The following is a 26617-nucleotide window of genomic DNA, read 5'->3' on the forward strand; positions in this document are numbered from 1 at the left end:
TCAGACGGAAACAAGCCGGTGGCCCCAGCTTCCCAACTGTTGTGGCCAACCTCTGGAACAATTTGCCACTTCACCTTCGATCCGAGAGCTCCTACCAGCTATTCAGAGAAAACCCAAAGACTCACTTGTTCATCTAACTCTCACTCTCTACATCTCCCCTGAAGATGTACCTGACTGCTCTGTGCACTGCTACTCTTTGAACTCAGGCCCAGGCTCCTGCTTGTCCCGTTGCCCTTGCACTGCCTCCTTGCTGGTTTTGTACAAAAAGACTATCTAAACGGTGGCATGTACAAAAGGTTCTACAAATGCTAGCACCAAAAGTTCGAACACCAAATGTTCGAACTTTTGGTGCTAGCATTGCAGGTAAGTTTAAAAAATAAAAACGCGGGGGCTGCGGGGGTGTCCCCCGCAACACCCCGCTCACTATACTTAACGCTATAGTGAGCAAGGGTTGCGGGGGAAACCCCTGCAGCCCACCACTAAAAGAAAAAAAAAAAAAGGACCCTGCAGCGCCAGTTCCCAATCACGGAAGTGAAATTGAACTGGCGCCTTAGGGACCCAGCGCGAAGAGAAGGTAAGTGGGGTTTGTTTATGTTGGGGGTGTGTGGAGGGTGTGGGTAGGGGGTGTGTAATGCGTGTGTTGTGGGTGTGGGTATGTACGTATGTTTGCATGAGAAAGATGCACATTTTTGGTAGTTCGCACCTTTCTCATGCGAACATTCCGGCCGCTTTAAATTCAACCACGGTCGGATCACGTGGATTCTCCAGGCTTCCCCAGCGCTTAAGGGTCTGTTCCTGCAACCCTGCAGACCCTTCTCATTGCACTTATGAGCCACCTGCTGGCTGCACTTTTTGAGCTACCTGCACTTCTCCCTTCCCCTCCTCCCTTGGCACTCTCCCAACCCATCCCCCCCACAGCACTTCTCCCCTTCCCCGCACATGCGTGATCTGAATGTCACAGGGCCTAGTAAGGTCATTATTTTGTCATCCCTTTGTTTCCCCCTCCTTATCTTATCGCGCCTAGAAACACTTGCGTACAGGCGCATTATACATGCCACATCATATGATATTATATCAACCCCAGCAATCCTACCCGTTAGCAATGTATGCATTACCTCTGCATGTAACTAGCGTCTAGATGCCTGAGGCCTTGGTGCACTGCTATAAATGTAAAAAAAATATGTATTTTACTTTCTGGTCAATACATTTATTTCCACTGATTATACTACAGATCCCAACCAACCTTGTTGTAGCTTCCCTTCCTATCTGCTGTCTAGTGCCTGCTTGCTTTTACACGTTATTATTTAGACAACTGTATGTTGTTCTGCATTCACTCTCTACCCACATTGCTTCTTTTTACTTTCAAACTCAACTCAGCATGCTTGTTCTAGTTACTCTACATTATTCAACTCCCCTGCTGTGTTGTAACTTCAGTTCCACAGTGCTCTCCAGTTCCTACATGCACTTTCTTCTTCAACCTACTCTATTCTGTTGTGTATTCAATCCGGCCTTCTCTTTTCTCTTTTATTCCCTTGCAAACTCAACCCATATTAATATTGTACAGCGTATCTTCATTTTCTTTGCGGAAGCCCTACAGTTGGGTAACCTTCCACCAGAAAAGGATGCACTGGTTATCACCATAGAGTGGGAGTCTCAGCCGTTCAGATGGCCTAGAAGTGGTCAGGCAAGAACTGCCTAATCAACCAAGGCTGTGCCCTTGCTTGCCCCCTCAATCCACATGAACCTCAGCTAGCCTTTACCCACTTAGAAATCCCCTCCAATCAAGTGAATGCATTGGAGTTTGATCCTGGCTGATAGTGACTGTGGCTCAACCACTGTTCCCTATTGACTCCGATTGTTCTTTCCCTTCCTTTAGTTGACTGTATAGCAGGAAACTCTTGGCTCCACTACTGGATGCGCCATTGCATGTGTACAGTTTTTGTAAAGCATGCACTGCAGTCTTTACTGTACTGTGCTGCATTTGTGTTCTTGCTCCTGCAGTAGAACTTTTGCCAGCAATTGTTTGTGTCTGTGTTGCTTTACTTATGAAGGGAAAATATCACAGTGCTATAGATTCTATTATTGTAACCTTATTAATTTTATGCGTTGGTAAAAATGGCACAAGCAAAAACACGAATTCTACCAAAGAACAGCGATAAAAAAAACATACAGTGTAACAGCAAAAATCATAAGTAATACATTAAAAACAAAGGTGCATATATTCCATTCACTTATTGTTCATGGCACCATTGTCTTCCTCCACTACGGGGAAAATCACCTTAATGGGGTTTCTTGTCTTTGCACAGGTGTCTGGCAACAGGAGGTTCTACCAAACCTCCTTTACGTGCTGGAAGAGTTATGCCTTGTTGGTGGTATTATGCATACGTTTGAGGTACCCTGTAGTTTGCGCCCAGATCATTTCAATCTGATTTTGGGCCAGCGGCTAGTGTGGTTCTGACCGGATTCTGAGTCTCTGTTCACACATGAAGACTGCTGCAGAAGAGTGCCTAGGGCAATTGGCCGGAATGCCCATTCATATGTGGGTGTTCTCGGATAAAGGAGCCTCGCATACAGCAACTGCCCCTGCATATTTTTCTGCTCTTTAAAGAAGGCTATGTTCATTATGCCCTCAAAATGTATCCGGGTTTTAGGACCTTCTTGGATATACTTCCCCAGAAATGTACCTTGACCTGATGTTTGGGACAGCCTTGCTCGAAAGAGATCCTGTACTCCTGAACCCCATCTCGTTGCAGCTGTAATAAAATAAATAAAGGCATTAACTGTGTCCTGATTGTCAGCAGAATCTAATGCACTGGGGAAACTCATCTATTGCTTCTTGGAGCAACTCATCTATTATCTTAAATATATGTATACATTTGAAGTAAAAGCAAAAAGGAACCATACCGTAACCGTGGTGGGGTGCAAACCTGAAAGTGCTGGACTGAACTGTGACTGAAATCATTAACTAATTGGTTAGGATTGGGTTGAAGGCATGTGCAGTACAGTATATTAAATATGATCAACAAACATCTAAAGCTATAACAGGCTGTCACACAAATGTATTGTCCATAGAGGGTTCCTCATGAAGGGCCTTTTTCGGTCCTGAAGAAGGTGCTGAAAATGTACATGAATGTTGACCTTGCCATGTTTTGAATTATTGATAGACTAGGATTCAGATTTGGTTGTAAAAATAATGTACAGCCCAGCTGTGTTTTGTATGTATGTTGGATTATGATAGACCCTGGCGTAAAAAAAATGACTCATGGAGCGTAAAAAAAAATGACTCATGGATTCTGACCCTGTGATGTTTCAATTATCTATGCACTATGAATTCTATCTGATCAGGATATGTAGTTACACACTGAATTTGTTTAGTTTCTTTTGATGTTTTAAATGTCAGTGAAAATATGGTATTTTTTTATATGTTGTGATTTATTTTAGTTATTGTATGGTATGCTCCAAGAGTTGTATTTTATGGACTGATTCAGGAATGATAATTGCAATATCTAATTCGGTGAGGTTAGAGAGGACATTGTGTGTTTCTCTTAGTATATTTAGAATTGCCAAATGAGATTGGATTGCAATAATTGTTTTTTTCAAGTGATTATTTGGTACGCAAACACAACAGGACGTCTTGCCATGGCACATTCAGCACGCCACAGCCTTTCATACTGTTTCACACCACTTACTCCTTATCCTTTATTTTCCTCTTGGGTACTTGCACTCTCCCCTGGTGTGGTAGTAGCCCAAAAGTGATGTCAAGAGCTCAATGCGAGCAAAGTGCAAAGTGCAAAGCAATGGCAGAGTGTGCCCGAAGGCACTCCATAAGAAGGACGCACCGTGTGGGGTTGAGGGAGTGGGTGTTGATGCCCAGCAATAACTATTGTTGTATTGATCAAGTGCTTTGAATGGCATGGTAATGGTGGCCTAGAGGAATGGCTCACTGCACAGTGTGATTGATTGCGAAATGAACTCAAAAATCAGAATGGCTGTGTTTACAAAAGGTGTACACACCACTGCTGGCTAGAGGGTATAGTTTACAGTAGTACTTTGATGGCTCAACTCACTGCTATCCACGCTTATGCCTGCAGATGTGTCATAAGTCACCTTCAGCTCAAGCCTAGAATACTTTCTATTACTGCATTACCAAATCAGAATCCAGCCCAACTGTTTGCAAGCCTCAGAACACATACAGTACCACAGGCATGAATTATTATTAATTTAAAAATCAGATCCGATGATTGGGTGTAGGTTTGGCTGAGTAGAATAACACATGGTACAGTAAACATGATGCCATCATATAATATGCAAGTTTGAGACTGCACTAATGCCTTGTACAGTGAAGTCTTGTCAACACACTCACTTTTCGGATTTCAGATGTCACCACAAAGGAGATGTGGCCGACTCATAGCTTTGTTGCAGAGGTTCAAGGAGCCTGCTAGAGTACTTTGGACTGTCAGCAGTTTTGCAACCTCATACTGAACCCTTAGACACTGTTAAGATATATTTCTAAAATCCACCACAGCAGTGGATTGTGGGAGTCCACCCTATTATGGTGACCAGGGAGACACTGAGGACTAGCCAACCCAATCAAGGTAAGATAGCAGAGTGACAAGGCATAGTCTCAGGAGGACTGAGAGTGGTGTAAAGCTACAATGAGTCCACACAGAACAACACCAATAATGCATTTTTGATAAGTAAGTACAAAAATATACAATGATTTATTAGGACTCTAAAATACACATTAAGCAAGTCAAACCTCTAATCAAATATTGTCACACGCTTACTATAAAACATACAATATACATTCATCTTTATGTAGGAAAGTCTCCCCCCTCCCGTGCCCAGATGCTCACACCAAAAAAAAACACAACCCCACTAGGGAAAAAAGGCAGAATACACCTCTTGCAAGGATAACAAGATTTATTTCCATACAAAAGGAAAAAGCTCCAACAAAGAACTCTAGTAAAAATCCACGCTGCTGGTTGGTGGGACACTATACAGGACATGTGATTTTATAGAATGATAAAACAAAGAATGCATTTTGAATAAAGAAAAAACTTCATTTTTTTAATTTTTTTTTCTATGTTTTTGGGGGTGCCCCCACAAATCGCCCATTTAAAAAAAATACTTTAGCCCCACCCCTAATAATACAATTATGATTCCCAACCCCATATATCCAGTTTTCTAAAATGCGTAATATTTTTTTATAGAAATGTGTCATTTTTTTATAGATGTTTTGGGTTAGCTTAAAAAGGCATTCTTTGTTTTATATTAGATAACATCACTGCATAACCCCCTAAACATAAGGCACCTGCTCCATAGGGGATGCCAGGCCATTGGTCCCACCTTCGCCTGTCCATGTTCTTCCACGTGGGTAATGTTGATGTCTTCATTGGTCAGCCGATTGGTCAAGTAACAATTATATTACTAACTACGAAAGACACATCTATCTCTATGTAACAGGGCATCTGGCACGAAGCAGACAGGGGCCCGGGGGGAAAGCCGAGGTCATACTAACTCACACACACTACATTTGCTCTGAGACAGGCTGGCATTCCTCCAAGGTCTCCCACCCTCGTTCTGGGCTATAATTTCATCCGTCCCTGTACATCGCAACACAAATCACGTGACCTGGGAATGAAGGCAGGAAGACCCTGCCTGCTGATCTTTTGATCGATCGGGGGTCCAGTAGGTTTATGGTCGGTTGTCTGGGAGTTATCTGGTACACTGGAATTCGGGGGTCCTAAAGCCACAGCATTTGGGTGCTATATTTTAGGATTGGGGCTGGTGGTGGTTGGAGGCCCGTGCCCTCCTTCTCATGGGATTACACTGTTCACAGGCACTTAGCCCTCCTCCCGTGGCTGTGCATGGCACATTCCTCCCAGGGTGTGAAGGACAATGAAGGGTTTTATGGATCTGTGCAGCTCTGAGTTTTCTCATCAGTGTTTGGGCTACAAATGATTCCTTTGCTAATGTTTGCGGCCTAGGTGTGGGGGGGCTGACTGTCACGCCACGTTTAAGCTGTGTGCCACAATATGGCTAATGATATCTAAGATCGCTGCTACTCCCAAATGCATATTACACCTACAAAATGCACAACAATATGATTGTGTATAAGCGGTATGGATACCCCCCTCCCTCCTGGTCTTTTACATACTCCTATGTCCCATCCCCTTTCCTCCATACTGTATGGGCGTCCCTCGCTAGGGACGGGAGACAGAACCTTTTTCACCAGAAAAATTCTTCCACTTTAAATTTCGAGGCACGTGGGTGCGCGGCCCTGGGAGCATGCAATCCCCTGACTCAGCCCACCAGCGCCACTCCCAAGTCCTCTTTTCCGCATCGATGGGAGCAGACCGCTTTTACCAGCGCTCTTGGGTTTGGCTTCAGCCTTGTAATTCCACGGATACTGTCTTTTGTCTTTTGGTCTTTAATCAGATACTCTGTCCTCTGGTGCCAAGCTCCTCCCCGGCGCATGTCGACGTCATTGGGCTTCAGCAGGTGTCCAGCCTGCTAGTGGCTCTTCCCTAAGTCTGACACCCACGTTCTTTGCCTCCGCTGCCTTGGCCCTGATCACTGCTGGGAGGGTTGTACCGTGTGTGACGCGCTTACACTGCACGCTCTGAAGAACAGGTTAGCTCGGTGGAGAGACCTCTTCGAACGATCGCTTCCAGAGGACTCGAAGCACTTCGTCAAGCACAAGTTAAGGCCCAAGGTAGGGCCACTTTTTTCATCCACACCCCGCAAGGGTGACTCCTTCCCCAGGAAACGTCAGAGCGGGAGGGACCGCTCAGGTTCTAACACCAGCACAGGTACCGAGGCGGCTTCAGCCTGAGGTGCAGGTAGGCCTCAAGATCCACCGCCAAGAGTCCAGGAGGAGGCCAGGCCCAGCGTGGCAAGCACCACGGCACAGGCACGTGTCATGCAGCCCGACAAATTGGCAGCTCATCCAACAATACCCCCTTTTGGGGGCAAGTGGGAGAACGAGTTTCCAGGTGGGACTAGTCTTCGCCAGGTACGTGGCCTACAGCATATTCTTCAGCATCGCAGGGCAGATACACCCCGCAGGCAGAAAAGGCAGTGTACGCCCAGGCCTTCGCAACCTCAGGGCCCTACTCTTACGCCACCTAGCGCCCCACTGGCTTGCGAGGACAGTTTTTTTGAAAAATTCTTCACTCTTATGAGATCCCCTCAGATGGGAGCCATCCTTCGCGATGTGATCAGGGACATGCTGCCTCCTGTCCGGCCACTAGCGCCCACCGTCAATCCTCCTATGGCTCCAGCGCCTCAGGCCCCCACAGAGCCCATCTGCCCACGCCGGGCCCCATGGTTCCGGCACCTCTGCCTCCTGCAACCCAGGCGATTCCATACCAGCCTTCACAGCAGCCTCCGGCTCTGGTCAGCATACCTCAGCCTTCGGCTCCCTGTACTCCGCCACCTGTTCCAGACCAGCAGGACACCCTGGCAGACTCTGATGAGGAGGAGGAGGACCCTGACACTCCGTCTTTGGCCAAGGCATTCCATGAACGGCTCGCAGGTCTGGCCGAATACTTGGGGCTTCCACAACCCGAGGTTGAACAACCATAGGTGTGAGTCCTGGCTGAGGTCCTCACTATGCGCCCCACGGCTAGAAGGGGGTTTCTGATGCAGAAGGACGTTGTCGCCTTGGCCAAAATGGGATAGCTTAAACCCCATTCGGCGCAGCCCACCAATCGGCGCCTCAACGCAAAGTACAGGCAATTGGAGGGGGGATCCACTCTTGCTGTTGGCACACCCTAAAACACCCTCCTCAGTGATTGCCGCAACTTCAATCTACTCCAAACTGCTGTCTTCCTCGGCTACCTCGTCTTCGGCACTACTGGGCAAGGAGGAGAAGATCTTGGAGGCATATGGAAAGAAGGTCTATTCCAACGCCTCACTGCACCTTTATCAGTCTAATATGGATGCTATGCTCGCAGCCGTGAATCAAAGGCTTTGGCGGGAAATAGCCGACTTCCTTCTGGAACTTCCGGTGCAGAGTCAGGCACGCTTCAAGGATTCAGGATCATGAGCTTTCATTTCCAATTCAAGGTTCTACCCTTCGGCCTCAATTCAGCCCCCAGAGTCTTTACCAGACTTATGAATGCAGTAACAGCCCTTCTCAGGCCCAACTACACTTCTACCTCTCCAGCCCCTACACAACCCTTTGTTCCCTCATACTACACTGTAGATTGGTTAACTATACACGCATGGTTGTTTGTTCTGTAAGGTTGTATATACATATCTGTATATGTATGTGCATATATTGTTACTCACGATAATGCCTCCTTGACTTACCAAGACCATTGCTTCGCATTTAATGTATCTTGTACCTGTATTTTTGCTCCTACTGCAATCACTGCTCTATGTATTGCTACCTTGTATTGTAACTAAGTTTTAAGATTTTTTGTTTCTGTTGCGCCCGTCTACCTAAGGGCTTGGTGCGCATTACCAAACAAATAAACAAACAAACAAACAAACAAGGTCACCATGTCTATCCATACCTAGACGACTGACACATCAGGGCGAGATCCCCAGAGGCGGTCCATCACACCTCCACCGCCCTCATGAATACGCTGCACAATGGGATTCTCCATCAATCTCAAGAAGTCACAGCTGGGGCCAATGCAGAGTCTAGCGTTCCTGGTCCTCATCTGGGTTACAAGCTCTGAGAGAGTTTTTCCCTCAGAGGACAATATCACAGCCATCAAGAGGGCGACAAGTCATTTTCTCAGCAGAGCTGTGACATCAGCATGGTGGTAGCAACACCTCTCGGGTATCATGGCGGCATGTCTACTGGCAGTGCCATACACAAGGCTCAAAATGAAAAGATTACAGCTGCACTTCGCAGCCTCATGGAGTCAGGAGGGGAGTTGCCAGGCGGAACTTGTCAGCATTCCTCCCTTTCTCCACCAGGACCTTGTCTGGTGGAGCACAGACTGCAACTTGAGGATAGGTAGACCTTTCCGGCAACCAGCACCGCAGGTTACCATCACCACAGACTCTTCCTTGAAGGGCTGGGGAGCTACCGTGGACAACCACAGCGTCCATGAAATTTGGTCTCCTCAGGAGCAGGAGGCCCATATCAATTGGCTAGAGCTGCAGGCAATCTGGCTTGCTCTCAAATCCTTCCTGCCGCTTATCAGTTGCAAAATGATCCTCATTCAAATGGGCAACTCCACTAGCATGTGTTACATCAACAAGCAGGGTGGCACCAGGTCTCCTCCCCTATGCACCCTGGCAGTCAGGATTTGGGAGTGGGCGCTGGAGAACAACATTCACTTAAGGGCAATCCACCTCCGGGGGGAGTCCAACCTGGAGGCGGACAGACTCAGCAGACTGGGTGCGGACAACTACGAATGGCAGTTGATCGAACAAGTCCTTCAGGGGATCTTCAACAGATGGGGACATCCTCAGGTGGATCTCTTCGCCACCTGGTACAAAAGGAGGTGCCCCCAGTTTGCGTCCTCGCAGGGACTGGGCGGGGGCTCTCTGGGCGACGCAATGCAGATACAATGGGACAACATGAACGCGTATGGCTTACCTCCCACTCACCGGGTCCACATGGTAATCTGCAAGATCAGGAAGGCCCGACGCCTCCGGGTCACCCTGTAGCTCTGTTGTGGCCCACGGGGCCATGGTTCTCGGAGATGCTCAGCCTGTCGGAACAGGCCCTGGTGCACCTACTACTGGGTCCAGCTCACCTACTCTCACAGCAGAGCGGCACGGTCCACCACCCCGCCCACAGAAATTAGCCTTTGCAGCGTGGTTCCTGACAGGTCACTACATGTGTCTCAGGCTAACCTAGACATTCTACAGCGCGCCAGGAGCGATGCTACTAGTACCAGTACAAAAGCAAGTGGACTACGTTCTGCCACTGGGATTCGTCAACGGAGGTCGATCCATTGACCTGCACCCTGGACGATGTCTTATCCTTCTCTGCACACCTTGCACACGCGGGGGTGCAGGTGGACACATGTCGCACCTATTTGGCAGCAATCAGAGCCTACCAGAACTCGGAGGAGGGGGTGTTTTCTTCCTCTTCCTGGTTAAAAGACTATGGGGAGCCCACCAAGCTCTACCCGCCAATCATGAAGCCACACCAGGTGTGGGACCTTGACCTGGTCTTGGACGCCCTGGCTCATAAACCATTCACACCCATGGCATCTTCTGACAACAAGCTAGTCACTTTTAAGACAGCCCTACTGGTGGGACTTACGTCTGCACGCAAGGTCAGTAAAATTCAGGCACTAGTGGCTTCAGAGTCATCCATAGGGGCATGGTGGTGCTTAGAACGTACCCCACATTCTTACCGAAGATAGTATCCTCATTTCACCTGAAGGTGGAGATGGTGTTACCCACTGGACCCTAAGGGCGATGCTCAGAGGTTTCTGCACTGTCTAGACATCGGGCGTGCCCTAATATATCTTTTTCTTAAACAATTTTTATTAATTTTTATATCACCCAAAAAACATACAAAAACAAAACTTTGCAGTGCATGTTATATATTATTGAAAGTTACATATCTCGTTGATCTATATCCGCTGCCTACCCTTTACCCTCCCCCTTAACTTGAGCCTACTCCATTTCGCCTTCCGCCGTTACATCCTCTCGAGGTGTTCCCTCTTCCGTACTCTGGGAGGATGTCCAGTCATAATTTCGAAAACATAATTTCGAAAGTAAAAAAAGTCGAATCAAAAATGTCGAAAAAAAAAATGTCGAATTGTTTTTTTTTTCGATATTTTTTTTTTGGCTCTAGTTTCTGTGAAATAAATAGGTAAAAATAAAAAAGGGGGGTTGGGGGGGAACTCCCCCATTTCGAAAAAAAACGTCATTAAAAAAAAAATCGACATTTTTTTTTCGACATTTTTTTTTCGACTTTTTGACTTTCGAATATTTTGTATTCAAAATTATGTCTATGAACCCTCTGGGAGGTATCATCCCCGCTTAGGCATACTTGGGTAACCTTGTTAACGGCACTTTATTTCCAGACCGGCAAACTTATAATGAGGGCAATATGGACTAATCAGTTTCCCCATATGAATGAGCAAGAAGGCAAGCGGAGTAAAGCAGAAGGCTTTACTTGCCTCCAAAAAGTCGGGACAGGAGTCTAAACAAAACAAAAAGAAAGGCTGCCTCATAGAAATCTTAGGGAATAAAGCAGCAAATTGAAAATCTTTCCTAACAATCACTAGCTTTGTAATCATGGTCCTGCTAGCATTTGCGTTACAGTACTTTAGAAGCAGAACCCAGTGATCATAACTAATTACCTGGGGAGTGCCTCGATGTTGGGAAGAATTCTCAGAAATGTGCTAATTCCTCTCTACCTTAGAGACCCCCAGCAACTTTGCTGGATTTTAGGACTTTTCATTTTTTTACCTGGAGAGAGTGAGACCCTTTTTCCCACTCTCTCGTGTATTTTTAATATGATTTGAACTCTGCGTTTCTTTTGGTTGTAGAGCCTGGCAAACTCCATAGGCATCCTATTTTACCTTGTACCACAAAGCATCTTCAGTGCAGTGGCACAGGAAAGTCTTTCAGATTATCCAAAGGTTTAAATACCTTCTCTTGGATAAACTACTATTTCCAAGAGCAGTAACGTGAAATTGACTTTACTTACATTTGTAATGTTCTAGACCGAGCACACACTATCTTACAATATGGTGCTGGAGGGGTTACTTAGTATCCCCTTTGTCTAGCTTCTCATTTAACATTTTTGTTACCCTTTCCTCGATGAATCGAGGTGGTAGTGGTTCACAGCTGCAGTAAAGCACCCAAGGGTGCCATTTTTGTCAAAATGGCCCTGGTCTTCTTTTTTCGCCATTTCTTTGTAGAAAGGTCCTTCTTGAAATTTACTCTGCGTGCCAAACCAGGTTTTGTCCCTTTGTTCGTTTTGTCTTTGGCAGGATTCACGAGTGAAACCCGCCTCTGGCTCCAGGGTGTCTGGCGGGGGCAGGAAGCGAGGGAGGTGCCCAAAACTCCCTGTGCTTAGTCTCCTAGGAGACAGGAATGCACTCATAGGTGATTGGCCGGCTGGCTGGCCGGCAGGGACTGCCACCCTGCTGGGTGACTGATAGCTAGGCTGGAATGAATGGGAGAAACCTGCATAAAAGGCCAGGCTTTTTGGCTTGGAAGGCAGAGTTGACCACTGGATGAAGGAATCCGAAGAAGAACTTGGAAGAGACGCCTGCTGCAACTCCTGGACCGTTGGTTTGCCCGGTGAAGCCCTGCTGCTGTGCTGAAACTCCGAATTAGCCTCGACTAGAGTAGCCCAGCAAGGATGACTTCTCCCCTTGAGTTGGTGGGACCAATCAACTCCAAAGTAAGCCACCTGGACATCCTCTCGAAGCTGGTTGAATTTCCACTGCAGTTACTGCTGGAAACCGTAGCGCCAGGGAGAGGAACACCAGATAGTGTGCATTGCTTTTAAGTTGGCCAAAAGCTCCAGGAAGATCCTCTGGACTCCCAGAAAGCAGGACTGACCGAGCATGAGCCACCTCAACAGAGTGCGGGACTCCAGATGCAAGGAAAGCCCATATCAACAGCCAAGAATCTATGGTGGTGCTATTTGCTGAGACGTGAGGAGCTGAAAACTCGAAGTGCCACAGAATAAAAGTTGTCCCCGCGTCTGAGGTCCAGGAACACAGGATCTGTAGAGCTGCACAGGAACAGAAGCCAGCTGGAACCATTTTCTTCTAACCAAAGGTACTGTGAAGTCTAAGAGTCCTTACCTCATGGCGAGTAACCTCGCTTGTTCTCAGTGGAGACTTGTCTTGGTTGCTTCTGTAGAGTTGCACTTTTTACCTCACAAGCCTAATTAGCTTGTGGCCCTGCTCTGATTTCTTCTTTTCTACAAAGACTTTGAAAACATTGTGCAAGACTTTTACCTACCTGTAAGAATTGCTTCAGCTCACTTAGACTTTTGTCCAATTGACTTTGGCCTGGCCTGGCTCCCTGAATGACTCTTCTTCCCTCTGACATTGTGTTTTGTCTTCCTTCCAGGAAGGGGTTAACATACTGTGCATTGGGGGTTACCAAAAGTACTTATCTGCTTTTGGAATATTTGTGAGATCTCTTGTTTTTTCTAATAATCTTTTTTCTTTGGCCTACTCCTAAGTATTGCCCTAAATGCAACAGTGATATATTAATGTCCACAGTGTCCTAGCTATTTAAGTCACCTGAGGGTGTAGGAAGTGTCTGTGTGCCATCCCAAATGGGTACTTACTGGTTTAGTGCAACTCAGAGTGTGTGTGTGTTTTGGAGTGTATTTGTGTGTTATTATATCGCCCCTTCTGAAGAAGGCTTACTCAAACTGACTGTCAAATAAATGTATAATTGTTTAATCAAGAAACCATGTTTGTAAGAGTTTATTTTATTACTTGTCACTGTGAATCTCGGTGTAACCCCCCTACAGCTCACATTGACCCCTCTTGAGATAAGCCTGGCTGCTCAACAACATACCAACCTGTTTAGTACAGACTTATACCAAAGGTTGGGTTCCTAATGCCAGGAGGTCAGGGTTGTTGTAGTGCACCCAAAGGGTACTGCAAACAATTTTGCCTAACACTTGATACTACACAGAGCACAGCCCACATACAGGATTTGAGCCGTCAACACTCTGGACAAGATTTCCAATTCACAAGCTGTCAGCCTCAATCTGTCTGCCACCAACTCCCTAAGAAAATTCAACGGCTCCTAATTTTTGTAATTTAAAGGCTGTGCTGATGTCACATGTTATCTTATCAAAATGTAGTGCAGGGAGAGTGATCATGTTCAAAATAATTCTGGCCCACACATGAGCACTGTTATCGCTGAATTAAGTCCTGCACCACACTATGGACAGAGTGGGCATGTGTGATGGGCCCATACTAGCACATGGCAGTAATATTTGGCTCTAGTACTCACCATGGTGAAAATGTAGATATACAGTGGCTTGTGTTTTAGGCATATTGCCATGAGGAAACTACAAAGGAATGCATGGGAGGCGGCTCACAGAGATAGGGCTATGGTGTTGTGCATTGGCAGAACCTCTCTGTTGACCAACATTTGAAAGGTCGGTGGCAGGTACGGGAGGATTTCAAATGTTTGACTAATGCAGAAAAGAAAGAAACCTACGGATGATCCAAGAAGATAACGTTATTTTGGGTTTTGTATTCCTTATTTCTTTGGTGGAGCCCACGGGGAATGTAAAATATAAATAGTAGCCCCCTTCTAAATTGATCAATCACCTTGTGTGCCACTCATTCAGATGTTGAAAAAGATCTTTTTGTATGTTAGGGATGAGATCATTACCGAGTAGGGTGGAACGATTGTCCTCTATTTCTGTATACTTCAATGAGTATTCTTGTTTACCCCCAGACAATAATATTCCTCCCTAAAGGTTTTCTTATAATGAAATTATAATTTTTTCAACCATTCCAATGCCAACCATTGGTCTTTGTTGCGATCATTTCTCATATTGGGTAAAACCTGAGAAGTATTACAGGAATCAAAATTAAGATTGGATAAGCAGCAGCTAAAAGCCAACCCTGGGTGTCCAGCATTAAACAGTGACCAGGAGCTACCACTGGGGAAGAAGGAGCTAGCACATACATAGCACTACACAAATGTAACTTCCACATAAGGTCCAAACTTATGATTTTTTCCATTATTTATGATACCTAATGCTTTAAATGTGGTATAGAGATGTTGTTATGTTTCTTTATAGATTGTCCCAAAGGCACATGACTTAATTCGCATAGGTGAGTTTGTACGCCATCAGTTGGCCTGGGGAGGCAAAAATAGCTCTGGGTCGCTGTTGGTGCCAAGTTAACCAGGGTCTTCTAGATTACAAGCAGGAGCTAAATAGCTCCCAGCTCCCCTCAGTTTCGAACCCTGGTATTAATTACCTGTATATAACAGGACGTTCATAGGCCACTGGACCTTGACAAACTAGTACTTCTTTGACACATCTACTTCCTCCATCCCGTCAGTCTTATTAAACAGTGATACAGATGTTACAGGATTCATGGGTAGTGTTGTGTGCTTGTTAGAAAGTATTTGTTTAAGATGTAGTTTGATGCAAAATGTAAACAGCTCAATGTTTTGATTGTTTCTTCCATGGCTGGGTTTTCATGCTGGTTGTTGTCTGTGTCTTCCTGCTTCTCCTATTCTTGAGCATCTAGGTAGGGACCACTTGTTTTTAAGTTAATTTCCACAAAAATGGATTTTGGTAAAAAAAAAAGCATGTGTCTTTCTCGCCCAAATCCGCTTCTGAGGAACTATTTACAGTTTTAAGGTATGCAATTTATCCACATCAACAGGATGATCCTCCTTGCTTTGATTACAGCTGTCAATGTATTTAAAAATCAGTCGAGTGGAAATAACACAATCACTTGTCAAATTATGGAAAAGGAATGGACGTGGGAATTGGACCAAGCTCAAAAAGAATTTGTAGACCAAAGCCAAATGAGCATACTCCTTGTTATTGAAGAGTGGATACATAAACACCCCTTAACCTTATAATTAAAATATCGCCAGAGATCCAGACCATGTTATGATCCTAACATTCTGTTTCCTGTCCCCATCAGCTTTGGGTGGTATTTATTATTTTTCCACAAGCACTGCTCAACAGACTGACCGATCATATGGGTTATTTATCATCTGATCCACAGGGTAGGTTTTATGTTCAATGTTTACATCATGGTTAAGTAAACTAACACCAGATGACCTTTCATTCACATAATAATTACTGTAGCAATGGAGATCTAATGATGCCATAATTGATTCGATTTAATCTTCCTCTGCATTACATTTTTGACATTAGTGGCTATAACAAGGTTGTATTTTCACTGACTCATTAAACAAAGGTCCGTGAAAAAAGCTTACTCTCAAATATATATTTTCCCAGGCTGGAATGTATGAAGCTGTGAATGAAGTTTACAAAGTACTTATACCGATACATGAAGCTAATAGAGATGCTAAGAAACTCTCAACAATTCATGGCAAGCTTCAAGAAGCATTCAGCAAGATTGTACATCAGGTAAACATTTGTATTTCTGCGAGAACCTTGAGAAAATATATGGGGTAAATGTTACTGTTTAAGTGCATTTGAAAATTGGTTTGTATATCATTAGGCATTCTTTATGTGTATGTGTTAAAGATTAATAAACCCATAAACCTAAACTTTTTGACTTGCTAAAATAAAAAATGGACAAGTACAAATGCCTCCCATCATGTAGTATATTTGGATTGATAAACTTGTATAAACTTCCCAATGTTGAATTGTATAATCCAGTACACCTACAATATTAATAGAACAAATTGTTATTAATCCACTGGCAATACTATTGATTTTACATTACTACAATAATTCAGTGGTGGGAGTTCATGATGCTTGATGCATGATGCTCAACACTTGTGCATAGGCCCATTATAAATGTCATATCCTAATCATATATTTGACAAGGTTAGAGCAGTTCAATGTTATCTGACTCAATCCCTGTTGGTTTCTGTGCCTATAAACATTCAATAATTAACATTAAAAAAATACTAGAATGGACACATTAGTGTCATATGTTTAATTCCACATTTTGCATCAATACAATAAATCAACACAAATCTGAAATTTAAAGCAAATATTGATTAATCATGTGTCTGTAATGCAGGAATGTGTGATTAATATCAAAAAATGCATCAGAGGAATAATATTTACATTAATATCCCAACAACTCCTACTAATAACTAGGGAAAGTACGTTAACATTTGAATTTGATACTCTTTTTGACCGTTTGGTGTGATGCATCAAAATGTAAGTATGCTGTGATGAAAATATAAATGCAATTTTATGTTATTTAATGGATTTTCCAGTGCAAATAATAATTTCATGCCTTGTTAGTCGAGTTTAAAAAATCACAAATCATTCAGGTTTTGATACATTATATTGGGCTAACTTGAAATATTATGCAGAGGGGCAACAGTGCATAAGCTTTCAAAGACCGGTAGAACTCTTCATCAGATTATGCAGACTGGAATGATTTCTCTGATTTCTCTCCGAAATAAATTTACTCTGCATCATCTGATGAATAATCATATGGGACTTTGAAAGCTTATACATATGTCCATCCCTGCATAATATTTCTCTTTCCTCCAAGAAAGGTTTTCAAAAACTGCATTTTTTAAAATTCATAAAGGTCTGTATTTTCTTGCAAACGTTTAGAGAAAGTATTGTAACAGGTATGTGTCTGAAATATAGCTATAACACAGATACATGGACCTTTATAATTATTTGTAAAACAAATCTGAAAAATTAGTTTTTAAAATAGTTTTAATTTCAGCAGAAATGAATGTCACTTATCCTATTGTTTAAGATTATGCAATTAAATGGCCACTACAAATGTAGGTGTTACAACACTATTCCATATTGAATGCGCCCAACGTGTCTACACATAGATACCTTCAGCCTTCATTAACAAAAGGAATTCTTCTTAGGATCAATTGTATGGTTTGTTAAAGGACGTATTTGAACACAGTCTTAAATGTAATGTCATCTCAGAAGTTTGGATTTTGAAGATGTTGGCTTTAGAAATATATGCAAAGACACTTTTAATTTCACATCATGTACATACACTTCTGCCATCAATGCAATGTCCATCTACTACACAGAGAATTCAAAGTGTTGTGTTACATAAAACTAATTGAAGGCAGTTTCAACATCTGAAGTTGCGATACAACAAAGAAAACAGATGTCTTGTGCATGGCACCTTGCCTCATATATCACATTACACATATGTGCATGGTTGTTCATCCTTGTTAATAGACCTTTTTGGTGCATGGAGCATTCAGTTAAATGACCGTATGTGGTCTTTTGTTAATATATTTGTGACATTCCTTTTTTACTTTTTACTATACAGAGTACTGGCTGGGAGGTAGGTATTGTTTTAGTCGATGGAAAAAACTAATACGTTGATTGGATTCTTTACTCCGATGCTTGGCCCACATCTGCTAGTGGTGGGTATTATGTTGCTGTTTGCTGTAAACTGAATTCATTAACGAAAAATATACGTGGTTGTGTATACATACATTTGGAAGATGTCTCAAGTAGTGCATGGATAGTGTCACATATTACACTAATGAGGCTCTTTGGTGAATGTGTCACTTTATCATCACTAAGTATGTATTTTTATTTAACTTTTTCTTTTCATCAACATTAAAAAAATCATCTCTTGATATCATATTTTCACGTCAAACACAGGGTTCGATTGAAATAACAATGCTCAAAGGTGTTTACGTTAAAATTCAGCATACTATTTTAATCTCATATCCACTTTCTGAGACCACAGGTTGCTGTATGTTTTGTAGGAAGATTTTACTGAAAAGGTTATGCAGTGCATCTCCTTCCTATAGAGATGGCCGTATTTTTATGGATATTTCTGCTACTGTTCTTTTTCATTCTTACACCTAGTGGTGCACAGGTTTCACCTCATTAATGCATTTTTAACATCTAAATAATCAAGTAATTTGCAAGTGAACATCAATCATATTTATCGTATAAACATTTATTTTTTACAATAGTATAAACCTGGCAAGGGCTTGTAGAGAATGGCCTGGATTTGTAGACCAATCTCGTACCCAAATTTAAGATTATTTTGGTATGGAAATGTGTGAATACCTGTAGGATTTTGAAGGATGTTAAAGGTTCTGGGAACATAACTCCACATGCCTGCTGCTTACATAGCATAAGTTCTGCTTTTGCCATCTCTGAATACCAAAGGCCCCTTTAGTGTAGTATTATATTGGTCCAAGATACAAAAAAGGGAAATTAACTGATCCGTCTTTTGGTGTTAATTGAATGAAGCGACTGCCTTTCACATTGGTCATACCCTTAGTGTCTTATGTAGAATACCAAAGTCTTGGTAACTACTGTTCTTAAACAGCTATATTTTCTCATTATACATAAGACGTTTATCTCAGAAATTTTACATCTCTGTAATGAACGTTCTCCTAAATCATTGCCTTGTCACTGTCAGGAGACTTGGCCACAACAGCTGGAATTTGTACATTGCAATGTTGTTAAATTATCAACATTCAACCAGAAGCAATACAAATGAAGCCTGTGAGTATCTATCTGATCAAACTGAGCATCCATTTGATCGACCCCTGAATTGCAAGCTTGTGCATTGGATAGTCGCTTAACACCTATTAGTTGTGTTTCATTGCATGGTAAAACACACCATCTCTTTCCCTCTATTGTTTTGTGTGTTGAATGTTTGCATTCTTTTCCTGAACTTTGCTTCATAGCATTCAAGTTTACTGCATGGATACCTTGTTTGTCCTCAGAGTAAATGCCTCAAATGAGTCTCACAATTTTTGCCTGCCGATTGCCGCTTATTTGTTTTTGGATGTCCCTAATTACAACACTTTCTGTTTTTTCCTCTATTGCCCTGGTTGCTGACCCTCCTCCTCCCCACTTTTACTATTGTCTGTTGTGGTAAGTTCCTACTTTGTGGATTTTTTATTTTTTAATCAGTGAAAACCCCCAAAATCCTTATTCAAGTAAGCTGTGCCAACTGAAGTAATTTGTACTTTTTCTAAAACCTTTAAAATGCCTCATAATGGGTTGGCCAATCCATTGTAAAAATTCCTAATCTAAAGCAAAAAAGAAGTTATATCTCCTCTTATCCGGTTTCCAAAAGGAAGTTAATTTTAACCTACAATAAGGGGCATTTTACGTTTTGAGTTGGTATAAATTGCATATCATGCTGGCATATCTTATTCTTTGTGCGACTGATAACAAGTTTATCCCAATAATTTGCTAGGTAGTTACCACATAGAATAACAATTGTACACTCTTCATATGCTTATGGTGGGTGTTTTCCTCTGACAGTTATGGCTCCTTAATGTTCACTATCCTTGTCCTTTATGCCAAAGTCCTATTATTTGTGGGACAAATAATAGGCAGTAAATGCAGTTGTATATATTCTTGGTCGTTCTCTGCTCTCACCACCACTTAAGTGCAAACTCAAGTACATTCTAAAACAAAATCTGATGCAATTTAATTAAGATTATCAGCCTGATGTGTGTTGACGTACTTGTTTAAAACATTCAACTACTTGATTGCATCTTCATGTTACTTTTCCTGTGCAACCCATGTATTAGGCCACACAGGAAATCTCTCCTAGATGGGACGCCACAGCTATAGATGGCTGTGCGCAGCATTGCACACTGGTGTGTGCAGAGAAGGAAATTAGGTGGCAGGGTTGGGAACTGCTATTCACACGTTGCTGATGGAAGGAAGTGACAGTGGTATTCTTGCAGATAACTGACGAGAGGTTTGGGTAGGGGTGAACTGCCTGAAAACATATGGGATAATATGTCATATTCTTTCCATTTGTTCGGGGCTGGGAGGGGAGGGTTGGTGGATATAGGTTGAGACAGGTGAAATCTGGGGGCTCTGCCTAAAAAAGAAACTCACAGGACAGCACACAGTATTGATGCATTTGGGGGGAAAGAAAAAGGGGGTCGTTTGTGGAGCGGCATTCAAGTAGCTGCGAGAAAGGTGGGCAGTGCCTGGAAGGCGAGCAAAAGACAAAGAACCAGAACATCCTCTTGCTTCGTGTAGAATTACATCTACGGAGATATGGTGTAGGGCATGCAATACAAAACATGAATATGAAATGGGGGCTGGAATAATTGTTATTGTTTGAACATAGCATGCCAGCTGTTCAGGGGAGATGTAGCAAATGGATTATTTAATGTAAAATGTAAAGACTCTGCAGTTACTGGAGAGATAAATCTGTGTATCTATCACTTCCAGAACTGTACTCAGCCAGAAGTAAGCTTACTCAGTTCTGTATTTTGTAATGATGGCTTCTCTAAAACGTTGCCCCATTTTGTTATATAGACTGCCCTTTGAAAAGATGTCCGTGATGTTCTGTTACATTGTTAATGTTATTTCCACCATGAATAAACACTGTGCATTATAAAGGGACACATCATATAAGGTAGCTAGCAAAATATTAAGCCTGTGAACTATGATAATAAACTAATGCAAGTAGACTACAATGACAAGCTATGGCTTGGAAGGCTACTAAAAGCATGCCTCAATATGTATGGTTAATGCATACAATATTGCATTGAAGGACACAGCATTATGCAAAAACATAGTCCCTGGTAACAAATAACTCACACCAGTGGTGGCTTGTGAAGTTTGAAATAGGTTGGGTAGAAATAAATGCCCTTCATTGAAGAAGACCCTTTCTGGCAGAGGGGGGATTCGAGTTGGTAATTTATTCATTAATGGGTTAAAATTGTACATTTTGCTGCATATTTTCGACAAGCACTTGATAGAATCCATTGGAAGTAGTCTTATACTTCAGATACCGGGCCTGCCACATTATATGGGAACATTTAACTGCCAGCATTTTCCCTCCAAAGCTTTGTCATGCCATTTCAACAGTGACACAGATTATCCCAGTTGAGCACATTGTCCTACAAGTTTCCAAATTCCCCCCAAAAATATCCATGCCAGTTTCATATTGCCCTACACAATTTGAGTGCCATATTGCCTTCTAAGCAATTGCTCCATGCCACTTCACATTGCCACCAGTATTACCATATGCCACTTCACATTGCCACCAGTATTACCATATGCCACTTCACATTGCCACCAGTATTACCATATGCCACTTCATATTGCCTGCCGTCTGAAGTGTCCCATGCTCAGATTTTCCCATTCCACTACACTCTTACAAATACACCAACCACTTTCATGTACACACACACACACACACATACACCCTGAACATACAGTTTCTCATGCTTGCACACATGCACCCATAATAGTTTTACAGGTGGCGTGGCAGTGAGCCCCTGCTCCTCTTTCTTTTTCTCAGCATTCCACACACACAGACACAACATATAGAGGGAAAGAATGCATGTGCCTGAAACATGAAGGAAGCCACCCAACAATGAGTGCTTCCCTCCACCCGACCCTATCCCTACTTACGTATCACGCTAGTGGTGGAGAGCATTGTCTGGCACTTCTTGGCACACTCAAATCCTGCACAGTTCTACCCACGTATCAGTGGTAGAGTTACAGTTCAGTGTGCCATGACGAACACGTTTTGTTTTGCATTTCTGATTAATCTGGCTGCAAAGTCATTGCAAAAACAGAACACTGTAATTTGAGTTGCATTACGGATAATTACAAAGACACTCGCTCCTTGTTGCAACTTAGGTTTCAATGTGCCGGGACCTGGCAGGGTACCCACATTATACTAAATAGTTGGTATTCCATGTCGGGCTCTCACACATGCAAAACAAAAGTGCTTGTGGCAGATGTAAGCACATGCAACATGCATATGTTAAAGTATTCACATTTCTAAACAATGCACGACCACAGAACCCACAGTGGCAAGAAAAGCATTGGCAGAATTGTGGTGCTCATTTGCACCCAAGCCCCGTTCTTGGCAAGGCTACGATCTACTGCAAATCGAGACACTGGCTTTTCCCAGGCTGTCAAAACAGGTGCAGCCAAGGCTGGGGAGGATAGCAAAAGGGTCTCTCATGGAGGAACCTTGCTCAATTTGTCCAGTAGGTCATACAGGACTAGTGGCTTAGTGGAGGCAGACAGAGAATCTCAACAAAGCTGTCTGTCCTCTGAAATGAAACAGGGGTGTTGGAAGAAAATCCAGTTCTGGAGACGTGTCCAAGCCATTGGCCTCTTGTAAGTGTAAGGAACTCATGGTGGTAACAGTAAAGACAGACACAAGTGATCACAGTTCAATGGTGTTTATTAAACTGTATGTGCAGGTTGGAAACCCGCCTAATCTAAACCTAAATCTAATTAGGAGCAAGCTACGACCATCAAATAATAATAAGGCAGTCGTAGTGGCGTCCTGTCAAATAAAAGGGCCTATACTAAGAAAAACCTATTGCCACTCCTTACACTAAATACAAAAAGAATGTGGAATAATGTTCACAAGAAAGAAGTGTTCACAAATTATAAGTCAGGATGTGGTAGCCGGGGGTCTCTCTTCCCCACGTTTTGAGCACATGACAAAGTGGGGCACTTATAGCACACGCTCGAGCTTCCCTAGCACAAGACATCAGGATGTCCGCGGTTAAATCTCTTTTCTATAAAAAGTCTCTTGCTTCCAAGAACCTGATGTGTTCAAAAATAATAAACAAAAAGTTCCTTTCCACGTGTACGTTGGCTCAAAGGTTTTCTCCCCTGAGTCCCCCTCTTCCTGGCTCAGACCCCTCTGAAAGCTCATCCTCCCTCCATCAGGTTCACTACGGCTTTTCAGAACAATCTCATCTGTGACATTCACAAGTCTTAATGTCTTTATAAACAGTTCACTGTGGACTCCCCCCCTGCCAGGTTCACTTTCGTCAACACACGGTTCATTGGGACTTCAGGCTTCGCTCCGTGCTATCGACATTCCTCCGTCGGGTTCACTCTTACCAATTCTTTCCTTTCACAGAAGTCAATTCACTATGCAGGATTCACCTTCCTTAGCTTTCCAATTATGTGCAGGTCAAAAACATTCGACTGTACAGCAGATTTTGATAGACCCCTGTATGACCACTTTGACCTTTTCCTACCGGCTCTCCTCGTACCTTCTGGTATCAGTAGTTCAACAAAAGGCGGGATTAACCAGAGTCTCTCGAGCGAGCACCCATGTTGTGCTGGACCCCTCTCCAGCTGGTTTTCCCTCAATGTTCACAGTTCTTTGTACTTTTCTTAATTTGCCACTTTCCGACTTTATTCAACACAGTTCAGTTTCTTATCGGTTCTCCCCTCGACTCACCGGCTGTGATGAACTGCTTGGCTTTATGCGTATCTTGAGTCAAGGGTGGTACCACGATAGCGGGCATCTGTGTCATGCTCATCAGCGTAGGCATGCTCTGTTTACTGTTAATATCTGCTGCAACACACTCTGGCTATTCTTCGCTGTCTTATGTTTTCTTCCACAGAGGCTGTGCGGGTCTGGGTCAGAAAGGCCAAGGTCGCTTCTCTCCTCGTCGCCCCTTCACTTCTCGCTGCCTTTCTCCTCCTCTTGAACTGTCGTGCTTGGATAGCTCTCCCGTCGTGCGGTCTGCCTTGCTCGTATTGTACTCTCATATGCCACCTTTTATCTGTTTCTGAAGGGGAAAGGGCCGTCGGTTGTGTGTGTGATTCTGGTCAATTGCCTAACTTTGCCTAACCCTTGTGTTGGGACATGTCAGGTAAACGGCTGTGGTGTTAGTCTGTTGTCTTTTTTAACGTTGGAAAAGGGTGAGTAAGGGTAGAGTTTCTGAGTATCCTACGTGGTAGGCTGGGGAAAAGTTGTTCGAAGAAGGGGGATACTGCATCTCACCCGCTTCCACTCCCCGAGGACCCCCCATCCAGGTGATCCTCCCTCACTGGTCCACCGCGAGGAATTGGATCCAATAGCAGTGCTCGTGTCTTGCCCACCTGGATGACATATCCCTGGGGACTAGTCAGGGAGACACTTTCAAGTTTCTCACATAAGCCTGAAGCCAAACCTACCAGATCCTCTACTTCATCATAGAATTCTTTTGGGTAGTCCACTGCCTCACCAGAGTAAAGTTGTTCAGGACAGCAAGGGATAGCATCCCCCTCCTCCTCAAAGATTTCTGTCATCTTTGAGAGTAATTGTACCCTTGATAAGGGGTTGTATTCCAGTGAGAACAAGACTCTGATGGTGCAGAGATGATAGGAGCCAAAGGTGAGGCTTCAATGCTATAAGGTGGAACCGTCCGGCACCAGAGATGACTGATATCAACAAGTAGAGTCGGGACAAAGCCATCCGGCATGCAGTTGTGGTCCTAGAAAGTGCCTCTGCCAACACCATCAAGCACAGTGGGCCCTGTAACTGTCAAACATCAGCTTCCAGAAAGCACATCTCAGGGGTCAAAGATTTTGTATAGGATAAGTACCTGCAGCGTAGGTGGCGATTCTTTTGAAGTAACCCTGGAGCTGGTATGGTGACTCTCCTTCCTGGAGGATGAAGAATAGAGTTGCCCGAAAGAGTTACTAGAGTAATGGAACTTCTTCCTATTCTCTTCTTTTGTTCTTCCTCACTGGCAAACGTTACACCATTGGTTCTTCAACCATGGCCTTCTTTGGCCCTGGGGGACTTAGGGGAGATTCTTTCGAATTTGTGGAAATATGTGAATAGTTGGCAGCATGTTCCTTGGGGGCCCTAGAATACATAGATTCTTAGGAGCTCCAATATTCTGTGTTCTGGTTCTCTCCCAGACAAATGAGGTACGGTGGAGTCCAACTCAGATATTCGTCTCCTGCCTTTAGGGTATGGCATGAAGCCCACGTTCTTCAGCGGGGTCAGGCATGAAGCATCAAGCTAGGATTAACTAGGTGGCATTCCAGAAGCGTTTTAAGTGCGTAGTGAATATAGATATATATTTCTGAGGCTTGTGGAATCTGCTCGGATCACATGCTGTGCATAGGGCAACATCTAGTGGAAGCTGCGGAGTATTACAGTTGTTGTTTTCGAAACTCGAAAAAAGGGACGTTGACAGGGCGTGCCAGTAATACTATCCCTAGTGTGACGTCCACTGTACCCATGATCCCTCACGCATCAAGATCCCTCAGATTGTTTTTTCTAGACGGACACATATAGCGAAGTTCCTCTTTCGGCATAAAGCCATTGACTTATTTAAATTACCGATAGTTCAGTCTTTGTATCCTTTACTTCACTGACCATCGAAACATCACGCCGGTGAAGACAAAGATACTACCCGTCGAAAGGCTACCACAACGGACCGTTCGGCCTTGGAAGGCCGCCCCGGGCCTAGCCCCAGACAGTAGGGAGAGAGGGGGAGGTCATTTTAGGAAGTATATGCCCCTCTCTTTGCACTACTTTTGCCCAGCTGCCATGGTTTGTACTTATGGATGAGACCCCATTTAAATTCTGCCCCAAGTGCAATCGTAAATTCCTGTGGGTCGATAAGCATTTAGTCTGTAACTTGTGTCGCCCAAGAGACCAAGTCGAAACGTCTTGTCGAGCGTGTAGGCTCTCCAAGCCCAAGACTTTAAAGGACCGCTCCACAAGACGCTGGGCCCACTACTCCAGGCAACTCGAGGCCATGTAGGTAGAAGGTGCTTTCAGTGATGGCAGCAACCCCGCCGTTTCAGACGGCGAGGGTGATGGGGTAGCTCCAGCTACCCAAGCGCAGGCCCCCAAACCCCAGAAGACAGGCCGGTGGCATGTTGTGGGACTACACCCGACGGCGGAAGCGCATCAAAACCACCCACCACTAAACACATAACCCCAAGTCGAGACTCAGCACATGGGTCGAGCATTCGACAATGCATGGCACCCAGGGAAAGGTCCATTGAGTCCATGTCCTGTGTGCATTCTCGTTCGGCCAGGGTGTTGCGCGTAAAACTCCCTGCAAGGGCCAGTCATCCGCAGGCGAGGCTCCAGCCCTTACCACACTCACAAGTCGATGCTCTGCGTCAGATCAGTCAGTAGGCCCCAAACAGTCCAAACAGTCGGATAGACATGGCTCGGGCACCGGGGGGGTGGGGCATAAAAAGAAGTCCTCAAAGACCCCTCATAGGGAAAACACTTCTCATAAAGAGATG

General features: G+C 43.9%; 1 protein-coding gene across 14 annotated transcripts in view; it reads left to right on the plus strand.

The window, feature by feature from the left end:
- The window catches only part of DOCK7 (dedicator of cytokinesis 7), a 1498361-nt gene that overhangs the window by 1256818 nt on the left and 214926 nt on the right, over positions 1 to 26617 (plus strand). For 9 of the 14 annotated variants that reach the window (XM_069642017.1, XM_069642019.1, XM_069642023.1 and 6 more), the window contains 2 exons: positions 15911 to 16042; positions 17913 to 17927. In XM_069642017.1, the coding sequence (XP_069498118.1) occupies positions 15911 to 16042; positions 17913 to 17927 (147 nt within the window). The remainder of the gene's footprint in view (positions 1 to 15910; positions 16043 to 17912; positions 17928 to 26617) is intronic. The other 5 variants (XM_069642018.1, XM_069642020.1, XM_069642030.1 and 2 more) reach the window with 1 other exon arrangement.

This window comes from Ambystoma mexicanum, chromosome 1q (assembly GCF_040938575.1).
Source record: "Ambystoma mexicanum isolate Mex_15411 chromosome 1q, UKY_AmexF1_1, whole genome shotgun sequence".
NCBI classification, from domain to species: Eukaryota; Metazoa; Chordata; class Amphibia; order Caudata; family Ambystomatidae; genus Ambystoma; species Ambystoma mexicanum.